This window comes from Cyprinus carpio, chromosome B7 (assembly GCF_018340385.1).
Source record: "Cyprinus carpio isolate SPL01 chromosome B7, ASM1834038v1, whole genome shotgun sequence".
Taxonomy (NCBI): Eukaryota; Metazoa; Chordata; class Actinopteri; order Cypriniformes; family Cyprinidae; genus Cyprinus; species Cyprinus carpio.
The window spans coordinates 24,160,162-24,178,866 of NC_056603.1; the positions used below are offsets into that span (position 1 = coordinate 24,160,162).

Below are 18,705 nucleotides of genomic sequence, written 5' to 3' on the forward strand. Positions count from 1 at the left end.
TGAAGAATAAACATGTTTCTCTTTTTCGGTGAATGTCTCTAAAGAGCATAACACAGATGATTGAACAAATTTACCATGAAAGCACCTTTTGCTCTGATGCATTCCACTGTGAATAGCATGCCTATTTACAACACGTTTTACATTGCACCAGTGTACAGACAATAACATTATGTGATGTGCCTGCAAACCACATTACGCACAGCACAATTTTGTTTCTCTTTCATCTTTTTTTCAAACACAACACATTGGTAGCAATTTAACAGCAAACACGTTATGTTCCATATACTTTTCCTGTCAAAGGAAATAATATATTTGGCTGGTGGGCAGAGAAAAGGACATTTCCATATACTGTACGTTCTAAGAAAAGTCTGTAAAAATAGGCCACTATGTACTTTGTTAATATGAAGGGATTTTCCATATTGATTTCTCACAGGTGCTCTACTCATATTTTGAATTGCATTGTGTTGTGTTTTAGGGTTAAAAGAGATGTACATAAACTTTCCAGTACCTTTTTTCTCTACTGATATTTTTCTTACATTCCTTTTGAAGGCATCTAACCTTGACATTGTCATTTTAAATGAATACATTATATGTATTGTACATGTAGTTATAGTATAAACTACATCATGCACCAAATACTTATATTTTGTTAAAGTGCACAGCTTGCATTACAACAGATGCTGAAACAACATTCCAGCTTGAGTTAAAATGGAATTCAACTGAAACATTTATATTGTCAGTTAAGAATTTTAATCAGATACAAGAAAACAGGAGCATTGTTTTACCAATCTTCACAGTAGTGATGGTGCACATTAGATTGTGGCGAATTCTGAAATGTAATATATATTTTTTTTTTTTACAGTTGGGCTTTTCACGCTGCATTTAGCTCCAGGCTATTGTAATTTTACTTTGCTGAGTCGCTTTGCTTCATTTCTCGGATGACAGTGGAAATTCTTAAAACTGCTTTTCAAACTTGACGCCATCTAGTCACTTGGGCACGTCACAAAAGCATTTTTACATTTTTTTTTTTAACAAATTGCCAATGCTTTGGTACATTCTTGCAATTGATATATACAAATGTCTCCTGTTTCCTACATAATCATTTGCCAATGTGTTCACTGCACAAGTCACTAAATATCAAATGTTTGAACCAGCTGTCATAATCAGTCAAGCATATTTCCAATCAGACTTTTTTGTAAATGTGTCCTGAATTAATGAACTGCTCTGCAGGTGAAACTGTGAAGGTGAATGCAACTGATAAGACATTCCAAAGGATTATTTTTATGCTGCATTGCAAGGGAAGAAATGTCAGGATCCTGCCCTGACATCCTTGTCTGTCCTGTCTTTGTTTAATGTATCTCTTATCAGATTATTTTGTGCCTGAGCACATGGCTGTGTCTTTGTTTGTGTTGGCCATGTGTTCCTCTTGTCTTGCTGCCTTGTTTTCAGTCACCACACCCCCTTGTTTAGTCCTTGTTTGTTCAATTGTGTTCACCTGATCCTCATGTGCTCTGCTACCTTTATATTGTGCTCCTGTCCCTCGTGTCTTTGCTGGTTTGTTTTGTGTGTGCATTCTCCTTGCTTGTGTCTTTAGGCCATGTCCACATGTGCACGGGTATTTTTATAAACACAGTTTTTCCTTCCGTCTTTTTTAAAATGGCGATATGATCTCAACCGTAAAGCCGTGTTGGCCAATCAGAAGCCTGAAAGAGTTGGTGGAGATAACAGCGCATGCTACGACGTCACAAGTATCTGTCTTGGTATCTCTTGTCTCTCCTGTTGTCTTTTCTTTGTGTGTGTCTGTTGTGTTGGTTCCTGCCATGCTTCCTGAGTCCTCCCTGGTCGCTGATTCTTCTGACCTGACAGACCGTCCCCATGGCCAAGCCTGTGGTTCTTTGAGCTGCCATCTAGTCCCCTTTTGCCTCAGAGTCTGGAGCTACCCCCATACCCAACCAGCCTGTTCTCCTGTCCTGTGCCCTGCTTTTTTGTGTGGACTGTCTTCCTGCCTTTTGTGTTCCCATTTTTGTTAATAAACTCTGTTTCCCCCATTCATTCTGCATCTAGGTCCTCCTTTGCCAAACTTTGACAAGAAATGCCTGTAATTCCCCGTACAGTGCTGCATTTACAGTTTTAGGGGTGTTTCCTATGTTTACTTTTCTATTTTTTTTTTTGTGTGCTGTTAAATACCATGTCTTTTCCCTGTCCAATCTCTTGCGATGAGTATCCCACATACAGTAATATAACTTTGTAGTTTGTACTGCTGATTCATATCATACAGGAAAAGTGCAGCATTGTGCATTTTTAATCATTGTAAACAAAACTGTAGTAATATTTTGCACTGATATATAGAAAACATGGCTATGCATTCTGAACAATCTTGTTTGTGAACAATGACACAAGGACTTGTCATTATGATGCCATTGATATGTCTATTGACATAAATATTTACTTTTCAGAGATGGGCTAAGTATTTTGAGCAAGTTACTGACTTTTGCAGGTAATCCAATTTGTGTTTGTACAAATGAGTGTGCAAATGTAAAAGTCCACATGAAATCAAACTTGACACTATTCACTTTGTTAGAGCACCTTGCTAGATAAACAATTAGTCTGTACAGGTTAATCCACAGATTGTCTTGGTATCAAAATCTGAAACTGAGAGAAAATTAGTTAAATGAATTGAAGAATAGATTGTTTTATTCTTACAGTTGTAGTCGCCTGGATGGTACAGTCAGAAATATATAAATGATGAAGAGCAAGAGCAAGATAAGCCATTACAACACAGGTCGCATGCTGTGTTCTTCAAATCAATAATATTGACACCGTAAAATTCATGAAAGTACAGTGTGAAAGGATTCCTTTATAAGTGTGAAACATGGAAAACAATAAAGCAAGATTGGGTATTTGTGAAGAGCCCTATGTTCAAAGTAAGCATATCAAGAGAGAACATATTTATGTTCATTTGCTCTTTGCTTTCCATTTTTCATCTCTCAGTATCTGGCTCTCCTTATTCAACCTTTGAGTACTTCTCTCACCATAGACATTATTTTATTCTTATAGACACACATGCAGTGTAAAATTTTGTGCTGCCCTAAAGCTGAGTGTATGGATAATGGATGACCTGACAAATTGATGGACAGTCTTGAAACATGGATAGTATTTCAAAGAGATGGGGTGAGATCAGTGCTCTCATACTTATTGTGATTCTCTGCACATGCCTTGGAAGCATTTGATAACTGCTAGGGGCATAACAAAGCTGTCAATGACCTTCTTGTTCATTTTAGTATTAGCAAGGTATTTTTGCTAATAGAAGAAGCTATTTCAGTTAGGACATCTACCAAGAAATTCGGCTTGGGACATGTGCGGACAAGCTTCTGCATGGCAATACAAAATCAGAAGGCCTTTACCATCACTTATAAAGACAAAGAAGAGTTGAGAGACATTGAGCTTTTCACATTGTCTTATTTACTGAACCTCTGATTATTGATAACCAATGAAAAGAGTAATTATTCTGTATCTTCAATAACCTTGAACGCCGGATCAATTCATATCTTTTATTTAACACTTGCAGCACAGCTCCCATCACAAAGGAATTGCAGGCATGTTTACATTTCGTTTCATGTAATGTCCATATTCCAGTTTACTCTGCTACAATGGTAGCTTACAAAGAGGAAAGCTGAATCCTTTCATGGTCATGCACATAAATGCTGAGATGTGCTGCCTGGAAACAAAGGCATTTAGGAGGTCATTTATAACAACTATTTTGTTCAAAATTTCCATTTCACTTTATTACACCATGTCCCACCTGAAATCATGTCTCGTCTTTGTACATCTTTTACACATCGACTTTCTTCTTAAGGAAAATTGAGTTTAATGAAAGGAAATGTAATGGAAATACAAATTGCTCCTTAGCCAGGTCATTATTTAGGGGAGTGAAAGGATATGAATTAGGCCAGTTTTTCATAATGTGTACATATGCCTACTTTGTGTCTTCACTGACAGAAGAAAAATGGCTTTGATGTCCTTCAAGAACAATGGAAAACAACCATGGTTTCTCTCTCAAGAGTTCACAGAAATGACTAGGACTACAGACAGTAGTTTGCTAGAGGGGACACTTGGATGGTTCGGCAGACTTGCATTATCTGAGCACTGATGACTATGAACAGATAGTGCCAAACTTATCTAACCATGAAGACATCAGCAGCAGCAGCCATATACAGACAGATATTATCACCAGCAGGTGTAAATCTGAACACCAGGCCTGCAGGTTTTTGATGTGTGTTGGAAATCCCTTTTCCTCCTGAAACAACGGTTAGAGTGAATGCATTGCTTTTGTATCTTCTGTGTCTGAACTGAGAAGAAGGATTATTCTGATGTTCTTCTCACTGTCTACTCATACAACCCGAAGGTTTCATTTTGGTCTTTCTGTTTCTCATCGCTGTCTGGAAAAGAGGTTTCTAAATGCGTTGTTGTAGTTCTTGTTAAAAGCTGTGTAGATGAGTGGGTTAAAGAAGGAGTTTGAGTAACCCAGCCATAGGAAGACACTTTTCCAGACAGGAGGGATGTCGCATGAACAGAGTGGAATGATGAGCTCAGCAAGGAAAAATGGAATCCAACAGAGAACAAACACACCAATCAGGATGCCCACCATCAGAGCCGCTCTCCTCTCTTTCTGCTCTCGCCACGTCTCGCCATCCGTCTGGAACGATACAGTAGCGTGACGAACTGTGAAGGCCATCTGTGGCTGTCGTTCAGCCTCCTTAACCTGGCAGTAAACAAACAGGATGATGAAGATATGTATTGGTAGTGTTAATGAAGCACACAACTATTTGAAAGTAAACTAAAGAATTTGCTCTTTAAACACATTAAAGCTTAAATGGTTCATCATTGCCTGATAGCAGGCAACTTTTTTAGCTTTCTTACAATCTATATCAACTTTATCCACTTTATGTTGCGTGGTGGGCAAAAAGCAGCAACTACACATTTTGTTAAAATTGAGTCTCTGTGAACAGTTCCGTGTCAGATGGGTTTGTATGAACTATACACAGATTCGTAGAAAACGAAGTGTTAAATTCATATCTCATAATTCAAAATTTTATCAAAAACAGTGAAGCCGTGTAACTTTGTAAGGCAGTAAAAAATTCCTTTTGTACATATCTGTCTAGACATCACATTTTTACAACACTGATCTTTAAAGGACACACGCTATGCTTTTCTCGATTTTACCTTTCCTTTAGCGTGTAATATAGCAGTTTGCATTTCTGCACAAAGTGCATGTCAAATGGAGTTAATCTCTCCAACAGAAAACACTTGCATGAAATGCCTTGTTTGTAGTTCTGCCATTATTTCCATGACTTTGCTACGTCACTTTAGGTGCATTCATGCCATGTTGTAATTACTGTAATTGCAAGATTCCATCTTGTAAAAAGCATTCACCTCCTTGTAGAACATGTAATTACAACCTAATTAAAATGTAAAAGAGTAAACTGGAAATTTTCTGAGAGCCCCGAATTGTACCATGTGACCACTGCAGATCCAATTAGGCATTGATAGTGTTGCCATAGAAACACATAATATAATTCTGAGTCCGAGGATATGAACAGCTCAGAGTCGAAAGTCACGTGTTGTCATCAAGAAATTACTGTAATTATGAAATGCCATGAAGGCAGCACGTTACACATTTGCATAATGTCCGCCTACTAGCTGCTCTGGCCCGCCTTCAGAAAACAGTTGTTTATTTGAATTCGCTATGTCGAGAAGACACTGTTTTTTTTTTTCGTTGCAATGCCACAGTTATCATAGATTTAACGCTGAAACCCAATTACAGTAAGGAGAAAAACAATCAGAGTCTATTCCGCATAAATGCATTAATGCTGGAAAATACAAAGCCAAAATTCCCCAGCTCTGTGAAACTGACGTAGCTTCTACAACATGTTGTTATGTGACAAGTCTCACATCATTTCCCTTGAAAGCAGAGGTGTGAAGTTTCTAAATAAAACAGACTTAGATTTTCCGTATTTGCTCACAAAGTCAGTGGCGGCTCGTCGGGGGAGGCAGGGGAGGCACAGCTTCCCCAACATTCTGAGATGAAAATGGGGACGATTTAATGTTAATAAAATTCACAGTTCATTTCAGTTCATGTCTCAGAATGTGTATTTTTGTTTGTAATTTCACAGCTGTAATACTGTAATAACATAAACATGTTACTGAAGTTGGAAATCGCTGCTTTTCTATCACAAATGTGCCGAATCTGCTGATGTAATTACAACCACTAAGTGATAGAGAAGGGTAGGGGGAGGCCGGGGGAGAGCTGAGCTCTCGTGCCTCCGCTGATAAAAGATGTTGTAATTTCAGCATTTAGTTTTTAGTTTAGGGTATGAGGAGTGTTGAGAAAAGAAGCCTCACAGAGGAGCCTTGCCTCCCTTCTGGCATATCAACCAATCATCATAGAGACGTAAATTACGTGCTATTAGTTTGAACGTCTCCTGCTGTGCTGATAATGTATGAAGTACTTATGATGAGTAGCGATATTGAATATTTGATTGCCAACAGATTTACCAAGCTGTCATTCAAACAGTATATATACAAATTTCAAAAAAAGGGAGAACACGCCTAAGCTGGATATAGGCTACAGCAGTCGCGGCTTAATCAAATAGCACAACAGCCAGCTCTCTTTTAACACAGGCTTTTAAGAAGGGATGGATGTTTCCTTCAAGTGATAGGACAGGTAAGTGAAATTATATTATCTTGCTGTACACTCTTAAAAATAAAGGTGCTTCACGATGCCATAGAAGAACCTTTTTGTCTAAATGCTTCCATAAAGAACCTTTAACATCTGAAGAACCTTTACATTTCACAAAAGGTTATTCGTGGTGAAAGAAGGTTCTTCAGATTATAAAAAGGTAAGAAAGAGATGGTTCTTTAAAGAACCTTTGACTGAATGGTTCTTTGTGGAACCAAAATGGTTCTCCTATGGCATCGCTGTGAAGAACCTTTTAAGTACTTTTATTTTTTAATGTAGGCCTATGTGTGTCGTTTTCTTTACGTTTTCTGACTAAAAGCAACCAAAAAGCCATTTTAAAGTGGTTAAGCAAATAATAATAACAATAATAATCAGGAGGGATCCCCAGACCAATACAATTAGTGCGCCTCCTCTATTTAAAAAACCCACGAGCCGTCACTGCACAAAGTTAGGAAGTCTGAACTGTCTGGATCACACACTACTTGCCCAAAGCATTTGGCTCAATTGCCCCACAGTCACCCTTTTGGAAAATTGTCTTTAGTAATATTCCTGATCATTCTCTATGTGAGCAAATCACCAACATGTATAATTTAGCAATATCACAGATTTTTATGTGCCAAAAAAAAGTTTCAAAAGAAGCATCAAGCTTTATGTGTTCCCAAGCAACGCACAGAATGACAGCGTGTTAAACTTGCACCACTCTACTCCACTTCCATAACATTGACATACTCTAGTCTAGAACAGGGCAAACAGACAAGCAGAGTGATAAACAGTAAAACATCGCAGTGCTTTTATATGAACTATTAACTTTAATAGTTAACTTTATTTATTTAATTTATTAACTAAAGTGCAGCTTATCCAATCAAATTACAGCACCAGAACTAACTGTATATGTTTAATCTCTAACTGTATAACATTATATGAAAACTGTTTGTGTATTTCATCTTGTGTTTTTAAAATAGAAGCTTTTGTTTTAAAGGCTGTAGTTGAGTGCACATAGTACTATGGCAGAACAAAGCACAATTAATGGGTATATGTGTGTGTTTGTTTGTGCATTTCGACAGATAAAGGAGGCAACGAGGCAATTAATTGATTTTTTGGATCAGTGTACGTTAGTGAGAATAATGGACTTAAGTATGTGAAAACAGATGAAAAGAGAGAGTGTGAAGCTGTTTGAGTGCATACAAAAGGTAGAAAAAGACATAAAAGAGATGGTGGACAGGTTGAGGAAGAAAACATTTCAGAATAATTGGATAAAACCTAAAGATGTGTATGCAAACTGTATGAAAAAGGAGTGGCAGTTGGTATCTGACCCACCCCAAAGATGTCTGCATTGAATGTTTGTATAGAATGTTGATTGTATTGGTTGCTTTTGCAGATGTTCTTTTGTACATTTTCTTTAATATTACAAATGAATACTTTTTCTATTTCAAATGATAAAATCAGTTAAATTAAAAAAAGAATATTACAGTATATACAGTATATACTTATGTCTATAAGTATGTTTTAAAATAAAATATAGGTTGGATTGTTATGGAGTTTGCCTTTCTTACTATCAGATGTGATCTCTGTGACTTTTTATTCATCACTACACTGACATAGGGTGGATAAATTTAGCAATGCAGACAAGAGAAAAAACAAAAAGGTGAGCCATACAGAGAAGAAAGGACAAGAATAGAATTAAAAGAGAGACAGAAGAAGAATCAAATAATTGGAATTAGGCTTTAATTGCATATCTACATTAACATTGCAGTTTAAGATTTTCCCCTTGAGGAAAGAGGGTGGACACAGAGCATCCATCCAGTCAAGATTGTTACTGTGATTAATCCAAACTTTATATATGGAGAATTTGAATCAGAGAATGCCAAATTAATGATAGGATGTTGTTTAAATTATATAGTCATGTGGTGTAATTTGATGTGAAATTAATCACTAAAATGTAATTATGTTGAAAACTGAGTGTAGAGCCCATTAAAATTAGAACATGAACATTATCTGGGAATCTAAAAAGCCAATACAGAAATTAATATTTATAAATGAATGTTCTGTGTGAGGAAGTAGTGAGAAGCTGCTTCTAATTATACCCTTTTCTCTCACTCTGGGCATGTGTGTGTTGGGCGGGAACTGTGTCAATGTGGGGCAGGTGTCAGCTCCTGCGGGTTGAGCCTACCTTCTGAGAAAATAGCTCTGTGATGTTTGATCTGCATCTCACACTGTTACACAAACATTTCTATTCCCTCTTTATTTTTGCTTTCTTTGGCACCTCACTAACTCTCAATGGCGGATTCACACAGTGAATCTGACAATCCTGTATGAACTGTCAATTTGACAGCTTATTAGAGCATTATATCTGATAGAGATCTATCTGTCTGTCTGTCTATCTGTCTCTCTATCTATCCATACACACAGTGGCAAGAATACTTTAGAGGACCCTTTAAAAAAATGAATTTCTCGATTTATTGCTTATAGAATCTCTTTTAACACACAACCAGTTGTACTCTTTTACATTTTATTGAAGACATTGTGTGATCATTGACAGTGCAGGCTGTCAGTGAAAGTCAGTGAAAATCTGTTATGACTTCTCCGAAAGCTAATTGGAGTCAGTTAAGGAGATGAGATTGGAATTATGGGACACACAGGTGTCCTGGCCTTTAAATAAAGGCATACAAAGTCTGGTTACTTACAAATATGCTCTCATTCTAATAGATAGGTTAGTGTGAACCATGCCTTGATCCCTATGGGACCTATTTTAACAATCTAAGTGCATGGTCTAAAGCGCATTGCGCAGGTGCACTCAGGGCGTGTCCAAATCCACTTTTTCTAGTTTAACGATGGGGAAATGGTCGGCGCGTCCGGGCGCATGGTCTAAACGGGTTGTCCCTATTCTCTTAATGCGTAATGGGTGTTTTTTGTGCGTAACGTGCAATAAACCAATCAGAGTCTCATCTCCCATCCCCTTTAAAAGCCAGTTGCACTCGCGCCATGGCGAGTTCAGTTTTTACCTGGCTGAATGTAATTTTTCATTTTAAAAATGTTTGTGTGCTGCTGTGCGTCCCTGTGTGTGTAATGAGCAAAGTGTATGCACGTTGTGCACCCTCCTATAGGCGCATATTACTAACGCGCTCTTTAAATAACAAAGAAAAAAATATTGCGCCAGACTTTAGACCAGGTTTGAGTTGGTCTATGATGCAATCTATTTACGGTTCCTCAAAAAAGCAACGCGCCAACAATGTGCCTGAACACACCTCTTTTTTGACCATCAAACCAATGGGTGCACAAATTGGCACAAATACATTTGCTGTTTAAACAATGCAGCACAGGATGGGAAAATGAGAACTGCGTCTGGCTGAAACTAGCAAAAACACTTGCGCCGCGCCGCACTGTGCCGGGTGTATGATAGAGCCTAATAGCTTGAAAAGGCATTACAGAGATGCAAAAAGATGAATAAGCTATACAAAAGTATTGCTAATGAATCCACAGTAAGAGACTCAAATGTCTACAAATGTAGAAAAGTCTGGACGTTGATGCCCTCCCTAGGAGCCAGCATCCTGCGCAGATGACTCTAAGAACAAAATGGGCAATCCCAAAAAAGTTAAAAAAGAACCCAAGAGTACAACAGCAAAAGACCCTCCAAAAACTCTACAAACTACAGAAGTCTTTGTTCAAGTGTCCACTATCACAAAAAAACTGAACAAGAATGGTGTTCCTTAAAGGATAAAAAGAGGGAAGCCACTGCTGCCAATAAAAACTGAGGTTTTCTGATGTTTAACCAAGACAACTTAGTTCTGTCATGACAACTCTTGGAGAGTTTAGCATAGTAATGTTTAACTAATATTACATTTGTTTGGTGTTGGCTGTTTGGGTCTGCTATGCTTATGATTCGACAGAGCAAGTATTGAGACTTGCTACTGCCAATACGCATGCTGCTGTAAAATACTACTGTTGCCCATATAACATATATGAAACAACCCCCATATATATCATACATGAATTGCCCAGTAGCAGATATATACATGTGGAGCTGGGGAAGGTGAAGGGTTTCTGAACTGCTACAGCAAGTCCAAGTATTTGAATGTTGGGCAGCAAGCTCATTGGCAGCTGATGCAACTAGAACCAATCAGCTGCGCCATGTGAATAATGATCTGATTATGTCAGACTGAATTAGAAGCTATCAACCTGCACCATCTAGAGTTTCATGACAGAACTTTGTATTTGTTCCACAACAGTTTTGGGGAAATGCTCTGTGAACAATTGGGGCAAACACCAGCTCCAAAACCTTATCTCAACTGTAAAGCATGGTGGACAGAGCATCATGGTTTCATTAAGAGAACAATTAATTATAACGCGTATTAAGACTTTATAGGAGAATATCAGGACAGCAGCTAATGGCTTCAATCTTCAAACAGGCTGGGTGATGCAACAGGACAATGACAAACCACACAAGTATCACAAACTAAAGAGTGGCTGAAAAAGAAGAAGATGCCTTGGTCCTGACCTTGAGCCGATTACAATTCTGTGGCATAACCTAAAAGAGGGCTGTGCTATCAAAACAACACAGAAACATGGATACTGAACTGAAACAGATTTATGGGGAGGAATGGTCCAAAACCATTCAAAAGTCCTATAAGCAGCTACAAAAAAAAATGTTTGGTGGAGGTTTTGCTGCTGAAGGAGGATCTACAAGTTATTAAATTCAAAGTTTCATTTACTTTCTCCACCTTGCACTGTGAATAATTACTCAATGCATTCAATAAAAGTGTGGGGGAAAAAAACAATTATTTGTGTGTTTTTACTTGTGTCAGATTGTGTTTATCTCTATTTAATCAAAGATTACCACATTTTATGAGCAGTAGATGCAGAAATCCAGATATTTCAAAGGGTTCACTTCACAAACTTATTCTTGCCACAGTAAATATAGTCTTATATAATCTTCATTTTATTTTTTACCTCTATGACTTCAGCCATGGGTGTGATGGTGTTGGTCTTGCGAGAGCCAATGCGGAACTTGGCAGCCTTGTAAATCTTCCAGTAGACAAAGAGCACCACACAGAGGGGCAGGTAAAAGGCTCCAAAGGTGGAGAAGACTGTGTATGAGGGCTCCTGGCTTACTTGACAAGCCAGGCTGTCTTCCGAGTACGTCTCACCCCAACCGAAGAGTGGCGAAAGCGAGATAACAGAAGAGAGCAGCCACGTGAGGCCTATCATCACATTGGAGATTCGTTTACGTGTCTTCAACGTGTACTCCAGGTGGCGTGTGATGGACCAGTAGCGATCTAGGGCAATGGCCGTCACATTCCAGATACTGGCTGTGCAGCAGAGCACATCGCAGGAGATCCAGACCTGACATAGGGCCCGACCCAGAATCCAACGCCGGCCGTAGAGCTCCCTAACCAGACTGAGGGGCATTACCAGTCCTGCAACCATCACATCTGAGATGGCCATGGAGGCAACCAGGTTGTGGGGTACACGATGAAAGGTACGCACCCTCAGGATGGTCACCAAAACCAGAAGGTTCCATAGAAAGGTGGCCACCACTAGCATGGCCAGCAAAGTGAGCGTGAGAACACTGAACACAGAAAATGGACGGTACAGATTACCCGATTCAGATCCTCCGGAGATATTTGCCGAGAGATCTGTAACGTTGGGTTGAGTCATGGCAGCATGTGACGTTATGCAAATAGATAGCTGGTTCTCTTTAGAGGACAAAGTGAAAATAAATGTCCATGTCAGAGTGGATTAATTTTTTACTGTTTTTTAGGTCAGGCATGGTTTTCTTGTTAGATGTTTTCAAGTTCATTCATTTGAAAATATTTGCAAGAGTTCATTTTCTGAGTGGGCGTCATGTGTTCTTGGCACTACAATTTGTGAGCTTATTGTCCTTTAGCTCACAGTTCTGTATGCTGGTCACTGAAAAGGTAGGCGTTTTAAAGTGCTGCCATACTGATTATGGATGACATTATGATTGCACACATTGATAATCATTTTCAGTTTATAGCCTTCGGCAATTTAGAGGTTCTCAGGACACACATCTGAAGGTGTGAGAAGCCATCCTCCATCCTATAACACAAGAAAAAAGGGCATAAATAAATTTCATAGTTCATCCCACAAAATCGTCTTATTTAGCCACTGCCTGAAATAGAAAACAGCTCTAGGCTATGGAATGGGCTTTCTACTTTGTGCTCAGATTTCCTAACTTTTTATGATATGACTTACTCTTATTTTAGCCGCCCAAGTCATCTGTACAATAGAAACCTGACAGGGAAAATGATTTAAAGCTCATTCTTTATTATTTTGACTCGACTTAATAATAAATTGGCTCTTTTATTATTTATTTGTCTGTAATTCGGTCCATGGAGTCCTTGAGGTTTTATATCCTTCACTGGGTTAGATGTAATTTGTTCTAAGTGCCTGTGAAACAGATTTGGTTCAATTATTTGTAGCAATTGAAGTTACACCGGAGACCTCAATTGACTGCCTGTCTTCAAATTGACCTTTTTGCAATAATGCCAGCTGCTAAAGATCTATCCCATAGGAAGAAACATCTTTATCCCAAAAGCACAGCCATCTACTGTACATTCAAAAGTAGCTGTACCAGAGACTGTCAAAGAGACAGATATTCTTATAGAGCAAAAAGGCTTTGATTTTCATTAGTTCCTGGATTATGCGTGTCAAAATCAAACCTCTGCTGGCCTTCAAAACTCAATTAGGGGTACAAAGGCCAGCATGCTTGTCAAGAGAGCTCAGTGGTAGAGTCATCAAAACATCAAATACCTGTCAGCAGCACAACAGCGAAGGGAATATTACAAGCTGTCATATCAGTGATGACAACAATGAGACGCTTGAGTTTTCTGCCCTGTTGATTGCTGTGTGTGCTTGCCCTCTGTTTGAAAAGAATTAAACTAACACAGATATCATACTTGTTTTCTTTTGGCTAAAAAGAGACAAAGCATAAAAATAGAAAATAAATGGGATTGCTGACAAAAGGGTACTACTGAGGTGTCAGAAGACATTCGTGTTGATTAACGTACCTCTGATTGCCCATAGTGCATATCATTACCCAGCATGCTCATCAGTAAGTCTGGAGTCTGTCCTGTCAGGAGGAACAGAGAGGAAACACACAATGTCCACACTCGACAGGCTCATTACCACACACAAGCACAGAGGAACACTGATTACAGATTCCTGCTCTTCTTCTATCAGTGCTGCTGAGCTGTGTTTACGCTGTTGGTATGACACAGTCACTCGAAGGAGAAAATGACATTTATGGAAAAGATCTAAGATATACATCAGAAACATCCGTCACAGTGGCTTGCTAAAATTGCCTACCCTTATTTTTGATAATATTCATCCTTTTTACCTATAAATTCACCCACTTTCATCTTCCTTCTCTCTCTGCATCTCTTCATGTCATCTTTAAATCTTTCCCTGCTCTCCTTCGCTTCCGTCTCCTTTATTAGCTTGTGCCAAAAGCCATGAAATTGTACACACATGCACCTAAACACATAATCTGTATAGCAAGAAATGCCCTCAGTCTTTGGTGGTGTTCAAGTAATCATCTCTGACAGCTTCCCCTCAGCAAATCAACCAGGGCACTGGACACACACGCTGAGATAAAGACACCTGTCATTTATAGCCATTCCCACAAGAGTGAGATGAAATAACAGTTTATTTCTGGCTTTTTGTGACTATTCGAGCTTCAGAGGATAAAACGCATTCTGTTGTGTTTTAGAGTTTCTGAGTCTTTTTTACTTAACATGCCACATGACAGAGTAAGATATTAAAGGGATAGTCCACTGAAAAAATTAAAATTCTGTCATCATTTACTCACCATCATTTAGTTTCGAACCTGTATGCCTTTAAGTCTTCTGTAGAACACAATAGATGATGACATAATATTCATATTTGAGAAAACTAACCTTAACAGAAAGAGACAGAAGAGACTAAAGAACGTGTGTACCAATATACTTTGAAATACTCTTTTATACATAAGGCATGCTCTTGGAACTCTTTAATGGATTGTTCAATTCTGTTAGGCTCAATATTTAACAATGTCCTCGGGGGTGATAAACAAGCAATTAACCTGCATTAACTTTTCTTAATGTTTTGAACCTTATTTGACAACAACATTTAACTTTTCAACCTGATTAGAAAGACAAGGAGCTGGTTCCCAGGGTGGCTGCAGATGAATGGTTAAGGTTCCACAAGGTTAATTTCCAATTAAGGTGACGCAGGAACTGAATAGTTACAGAGATCACAATTCTGTGCTGTCAATATCATGCTCTCGAGCACAGCACATAACCACAAGCTGCCGCAGGGGGTTGTCTCTGCAATCAGTATAGTCTATGCTATTTTGAATAAATAAAATAGAATATATCTGACTTGAATTAAATGGGTAAATTTAGGTTTTACATTTTTCAGTGAAGTCTGACTCATGGATGTGTATACGCTGGATATTATCATGCACATTTAATTGTCCATATCCATAGACACCCAGAGCCTGCTGAAAAGAAAGCTTAAACAAGGTCTGATGATTTTAGTGGGTCCTCTTGCCATTTTATAGGAGTTTTGAGGAATTTTTCTGAGCTGGTCTGACTGAGAAACCAGCCTAAAGACCATCAAAACCAGTAGGACAAGGATTTTAAGTGTTTTAGTAGATGAGGAGATCTAGTAATGGCAAGCTGTACTTATACAAGGTTAAGGAAACAAGACAATACAAACCTAGTGACAATAAACTGCCTAATTAATTTTTAATTGTTATAAAATTATGCAAATGCATTATATGATTGGTCTGTGGTGTCTAGATAAACCAAAAGTACTTAATGAGGGCAATTATGACAGCTATTGAACAGAATTACTGTGTAATAGGATAGTGCTTTTGTTTGTCAAAACGGTAAGCAGCAATAAGAGTCCACAATTAATACACAGTGATAACATTACATTTCTAATTATACTTGTTCTGATGAGAGGAGCGACTGCATACAAACAGAGAGAAAGGTTTTACCATGTCAATAAACCTACTTCTGAGAGAGAGAGAGAGAGAGAGAGAGAGAGAGAGAGAGAGAGAGAGAGAGAGAGAGAGAGATTCAGTCAATGGATTTACTCTAAAGCGAGCTGTTGTGAACGGACGACAATAGTTCAGCGAGAGATGCGTCTAATGCGCCACATAATAACATTAAAGAGCAGATCTAATCACTCGCTCATTATTGACGCATTATTCCCTTTACGTTAAGTTATTGACATTTTCTGTTTAAAAAACGTGGTTGGACCTACTGTAAACGACATGAGATTATTCCTCTTGCTGTTTTACGTTCTTTGTGCCAAGAAATTATTTTATTATCTGCACAAAAGCGAGCTTTATGTAGATGAATGCCCACAGCATGAGTGTAAACTCTCTGATTCAAGTCACTCAGGCGAGGTTCTCGCGCGTTGCTGAAGCATCAATCGTTGATTTCTAAGAAAATGCGCGCGACTAGCAACCCCAACATCCCCTGAAAGCTGTCGATCAGTGGTGTGCTGAAAACATCTCACTTCAACAACAACCTACTTCAAACCTGCCAAGTTCAAATTAACACATTTCAGAAATTAAAGCGAGAGCGATAATGAAGGTATAATAACGGGTGTTTACTTCTGGCTTCGCAATCAAATGTTCCACTGCATCCACTGGGGACAGAAACTGTCTGCTTCCCTTTTTTCTGATATGTGCCTTTTAATCATGACATTTAAATCCCAAAGGCTTTAAAGGTGATGCATTAAAAACGTGGTGTCCACACTTCACTTTAAGGGCACCCAAATATTTTCTCAGAGCTTTACATCCTATAGGAAAGGACGACGGTATAAAAAAAAAAAAAAAAAAAAAAACATTTTGCAACGACTGCCCCAAATCACTTATTTTGAAATGCATATGGACAACATACAGTCCGCATGTATCTCGGTAAATGTCGCCAATGCAGCACACTTAACATAGCGTTATTTACACTTTGCACAAAGCAAATGTCTGCTAAAGCTCTTAATACTCACCCTTTATTACAAAATGAATACGAAGATGCTGCAAAAGTGCAGGATTGCTTCGGTTTTGGCTGTAGAGCGCAACTGTTCTGCCCACCTGAAACCGTCTTCATCCAAAAACACACTATACACGAGTCAAGGCTTCAACACCGCATGTGGATTGAACCAATGTGTGGCGTAGGGGTGTTGCGTGCATACCGAAGAATTCTGGCTACAAGGATCACATAATCAGTCTATTAAGGACGTTAAGCTGTTGGCAAAAATTGACTCCTGAAAATGTTGCAAACATCGGTAATTTGTGCACTATTGTTAATGATCAAGATAAGCTTAAACTTTTACCTGTCTTGAACAAAAGTTGTTAAAATTTATATTGTATTTTAGTGACATGGAGGCAGTGTAGATCACGTTAACGCTCTGTTCCACACAATGATCTATATTAATATTTAATTAGTTCAATCTGAAGCCAATTTCAGTTACAGCTGCTTTTTATTCCTCACGGTCTAGCTGGGTTTTCCCTGAGCGCGCGCTTTCCTTTTGGGACCAGCGCGCACATTAAACTGGAAATGATAAATCCTATAGTGGCCACACGGCTTAATTGAATCGGAGAAAAAAAGTCTTCATATGACAAACACAAAAACTAGCAGAGATTCTCATAACTCAGAATAGACAGGAAACGATTTCCTCAATGTCTTCTTGACCCAAGACAGTCGATAATCCAATAACAAATTATGTTTGTTGTATGAAATGTAATACCAAAAGGTATCATTGCATTCCAGTTTGATGCCATATTTGTGGGTTTTACCAGGTCGATGGAACCAACTAATTATTTAATTTATAAACAATTTAAGGCATGTTTTCAAATGGTAGGTGAAATCCTGTAACTAATGCTTTGGCATGATGACAATTTGGTAGCATGTAATATATCCTGTAAATGTATTGAAGACTTTCACATGCCATATAGATAACCACACCAATTTATGTTCAAATTAAAATACAGAGGCATATCCTCCAAACGTGTAGCCTAGGTCTACCTCCATATAACAGAAAAGATTATGTGACTGTAACATTGTGACTGTGCTTCATGCACATCAAGGTTGCTCTGTTGTGGTGAACATAAACAACAAAGGGACAATTTATAAAAAAGAATTAGCTTGTCCTAGCTGTAGTCACTGTGTCTAGTGTTCTATATCTATTGTTTGTCTTCTAGCAAATAGGCTTGTCACACAGACAGAACTTTTAAGTTTAAGGGAAAATGGGATTAAAGTTCACTTAAAACTGAGAATTTACTCACCCTCATGTCATTCCAAACGTGTTTGCACTTCTTTATTCTGCAGAACACAAACAAAGATTTGGGGTCTGTAAATGATGATTGAATATTAATTCTTGAGTAAACTGTCATCTAGGATCTAGAGAGGGTCATGCAGGGTCATCGTCTTCACTATTCTCTTCTCCCAAACAGTTTGGTCCAGCCAAAAAATTTAAAGAACCCAACAATCACACATCTAATTAGGCCTACTGGAAAATCACTATACTAAAACTATGAGACAACTTTATGCAAAAAAAAACAAAAATGCAAACTTCTATATGACAAAACATGTTGAAAATAATGTGTTTGGGTTGCTTTTCACATGCTTTTTCATCGTAATACCTCAACGAAACATAGCAATTAAAAACTTTCATCGAAAAGGGCAAATTTAAATGGTTGTAACAAGGGTAATTTGGAGACCAGCAGAGTGGCCTTTTCATTCAGTGTGTTTTTTAATGAATCTGTGGCAGGGATTCAAGGGAAAATTAAGCTATTCATGCATTTCAACTCATGCTCTCAACTCAGGGACTGATTATAATACCATCTCCATCTTAGACTCATGCAAGCTGTGTCATATGTGGTGTAAAAACTATTGAACAGATGACAAACTGTGCCTGTATATGATCAACCTAAACACTGATTTCTGAATGTGTAT

At 38.2% G+C, this 18,705-nt stretch overlaps 1 protein-coding gene across 3 annotated transcripts; it reads right to left on the reverse strand.

The window, feature by feature from the left end:
- Positions 1-3,537: 3,537 nt before the first annotated feature.
- Positions 3,538-16,909, reverse strand: htr5ab (5-hydroxytryptamine (serotonin) receptor 5A, genome duplicate b). Of its 3 annotated transcripts, XM_019106932.2 has the most exons (4): positions 16,757-16,909; positions 13,768-13,829; positions 11,687-12,796; positions 3,538-4,762 (listed from the first exon to the last, which is right to left on the reverse strand). In XM_019106932.2, the coding sequence occupies exons 3-4, from the start codon at positions 12,392-12,394 to the stop codon at positions 4,430-4,432; spliced, it is 1,041 nt and encodes a 346-aa protein (XP_018962477.1). In that variant the 5' UTR covers positions 12,395-12,796; positions 13,768-13,829; positions 16,757-16,909; the 3' UTR covers positions 3,538-4,429. The 3 variants fall into 3 exon arrangements, with proteins under 3 accessions (XP_018962477.1, XP_018962476.1, XP_042583989.1); XM_019106931.2 differs by lacking the exon at positions 13,768-13,829 and having other exon boundaries at positions 16,757-16,908; XM_042728055.1 differs by lacking the exon at positions 16,757-16,909 and having other exon boundaries at positions 13,768-14,751.
- Between the last annotated feature and the right edge of the window lie 1,796 nt (positions 16,910-18,705).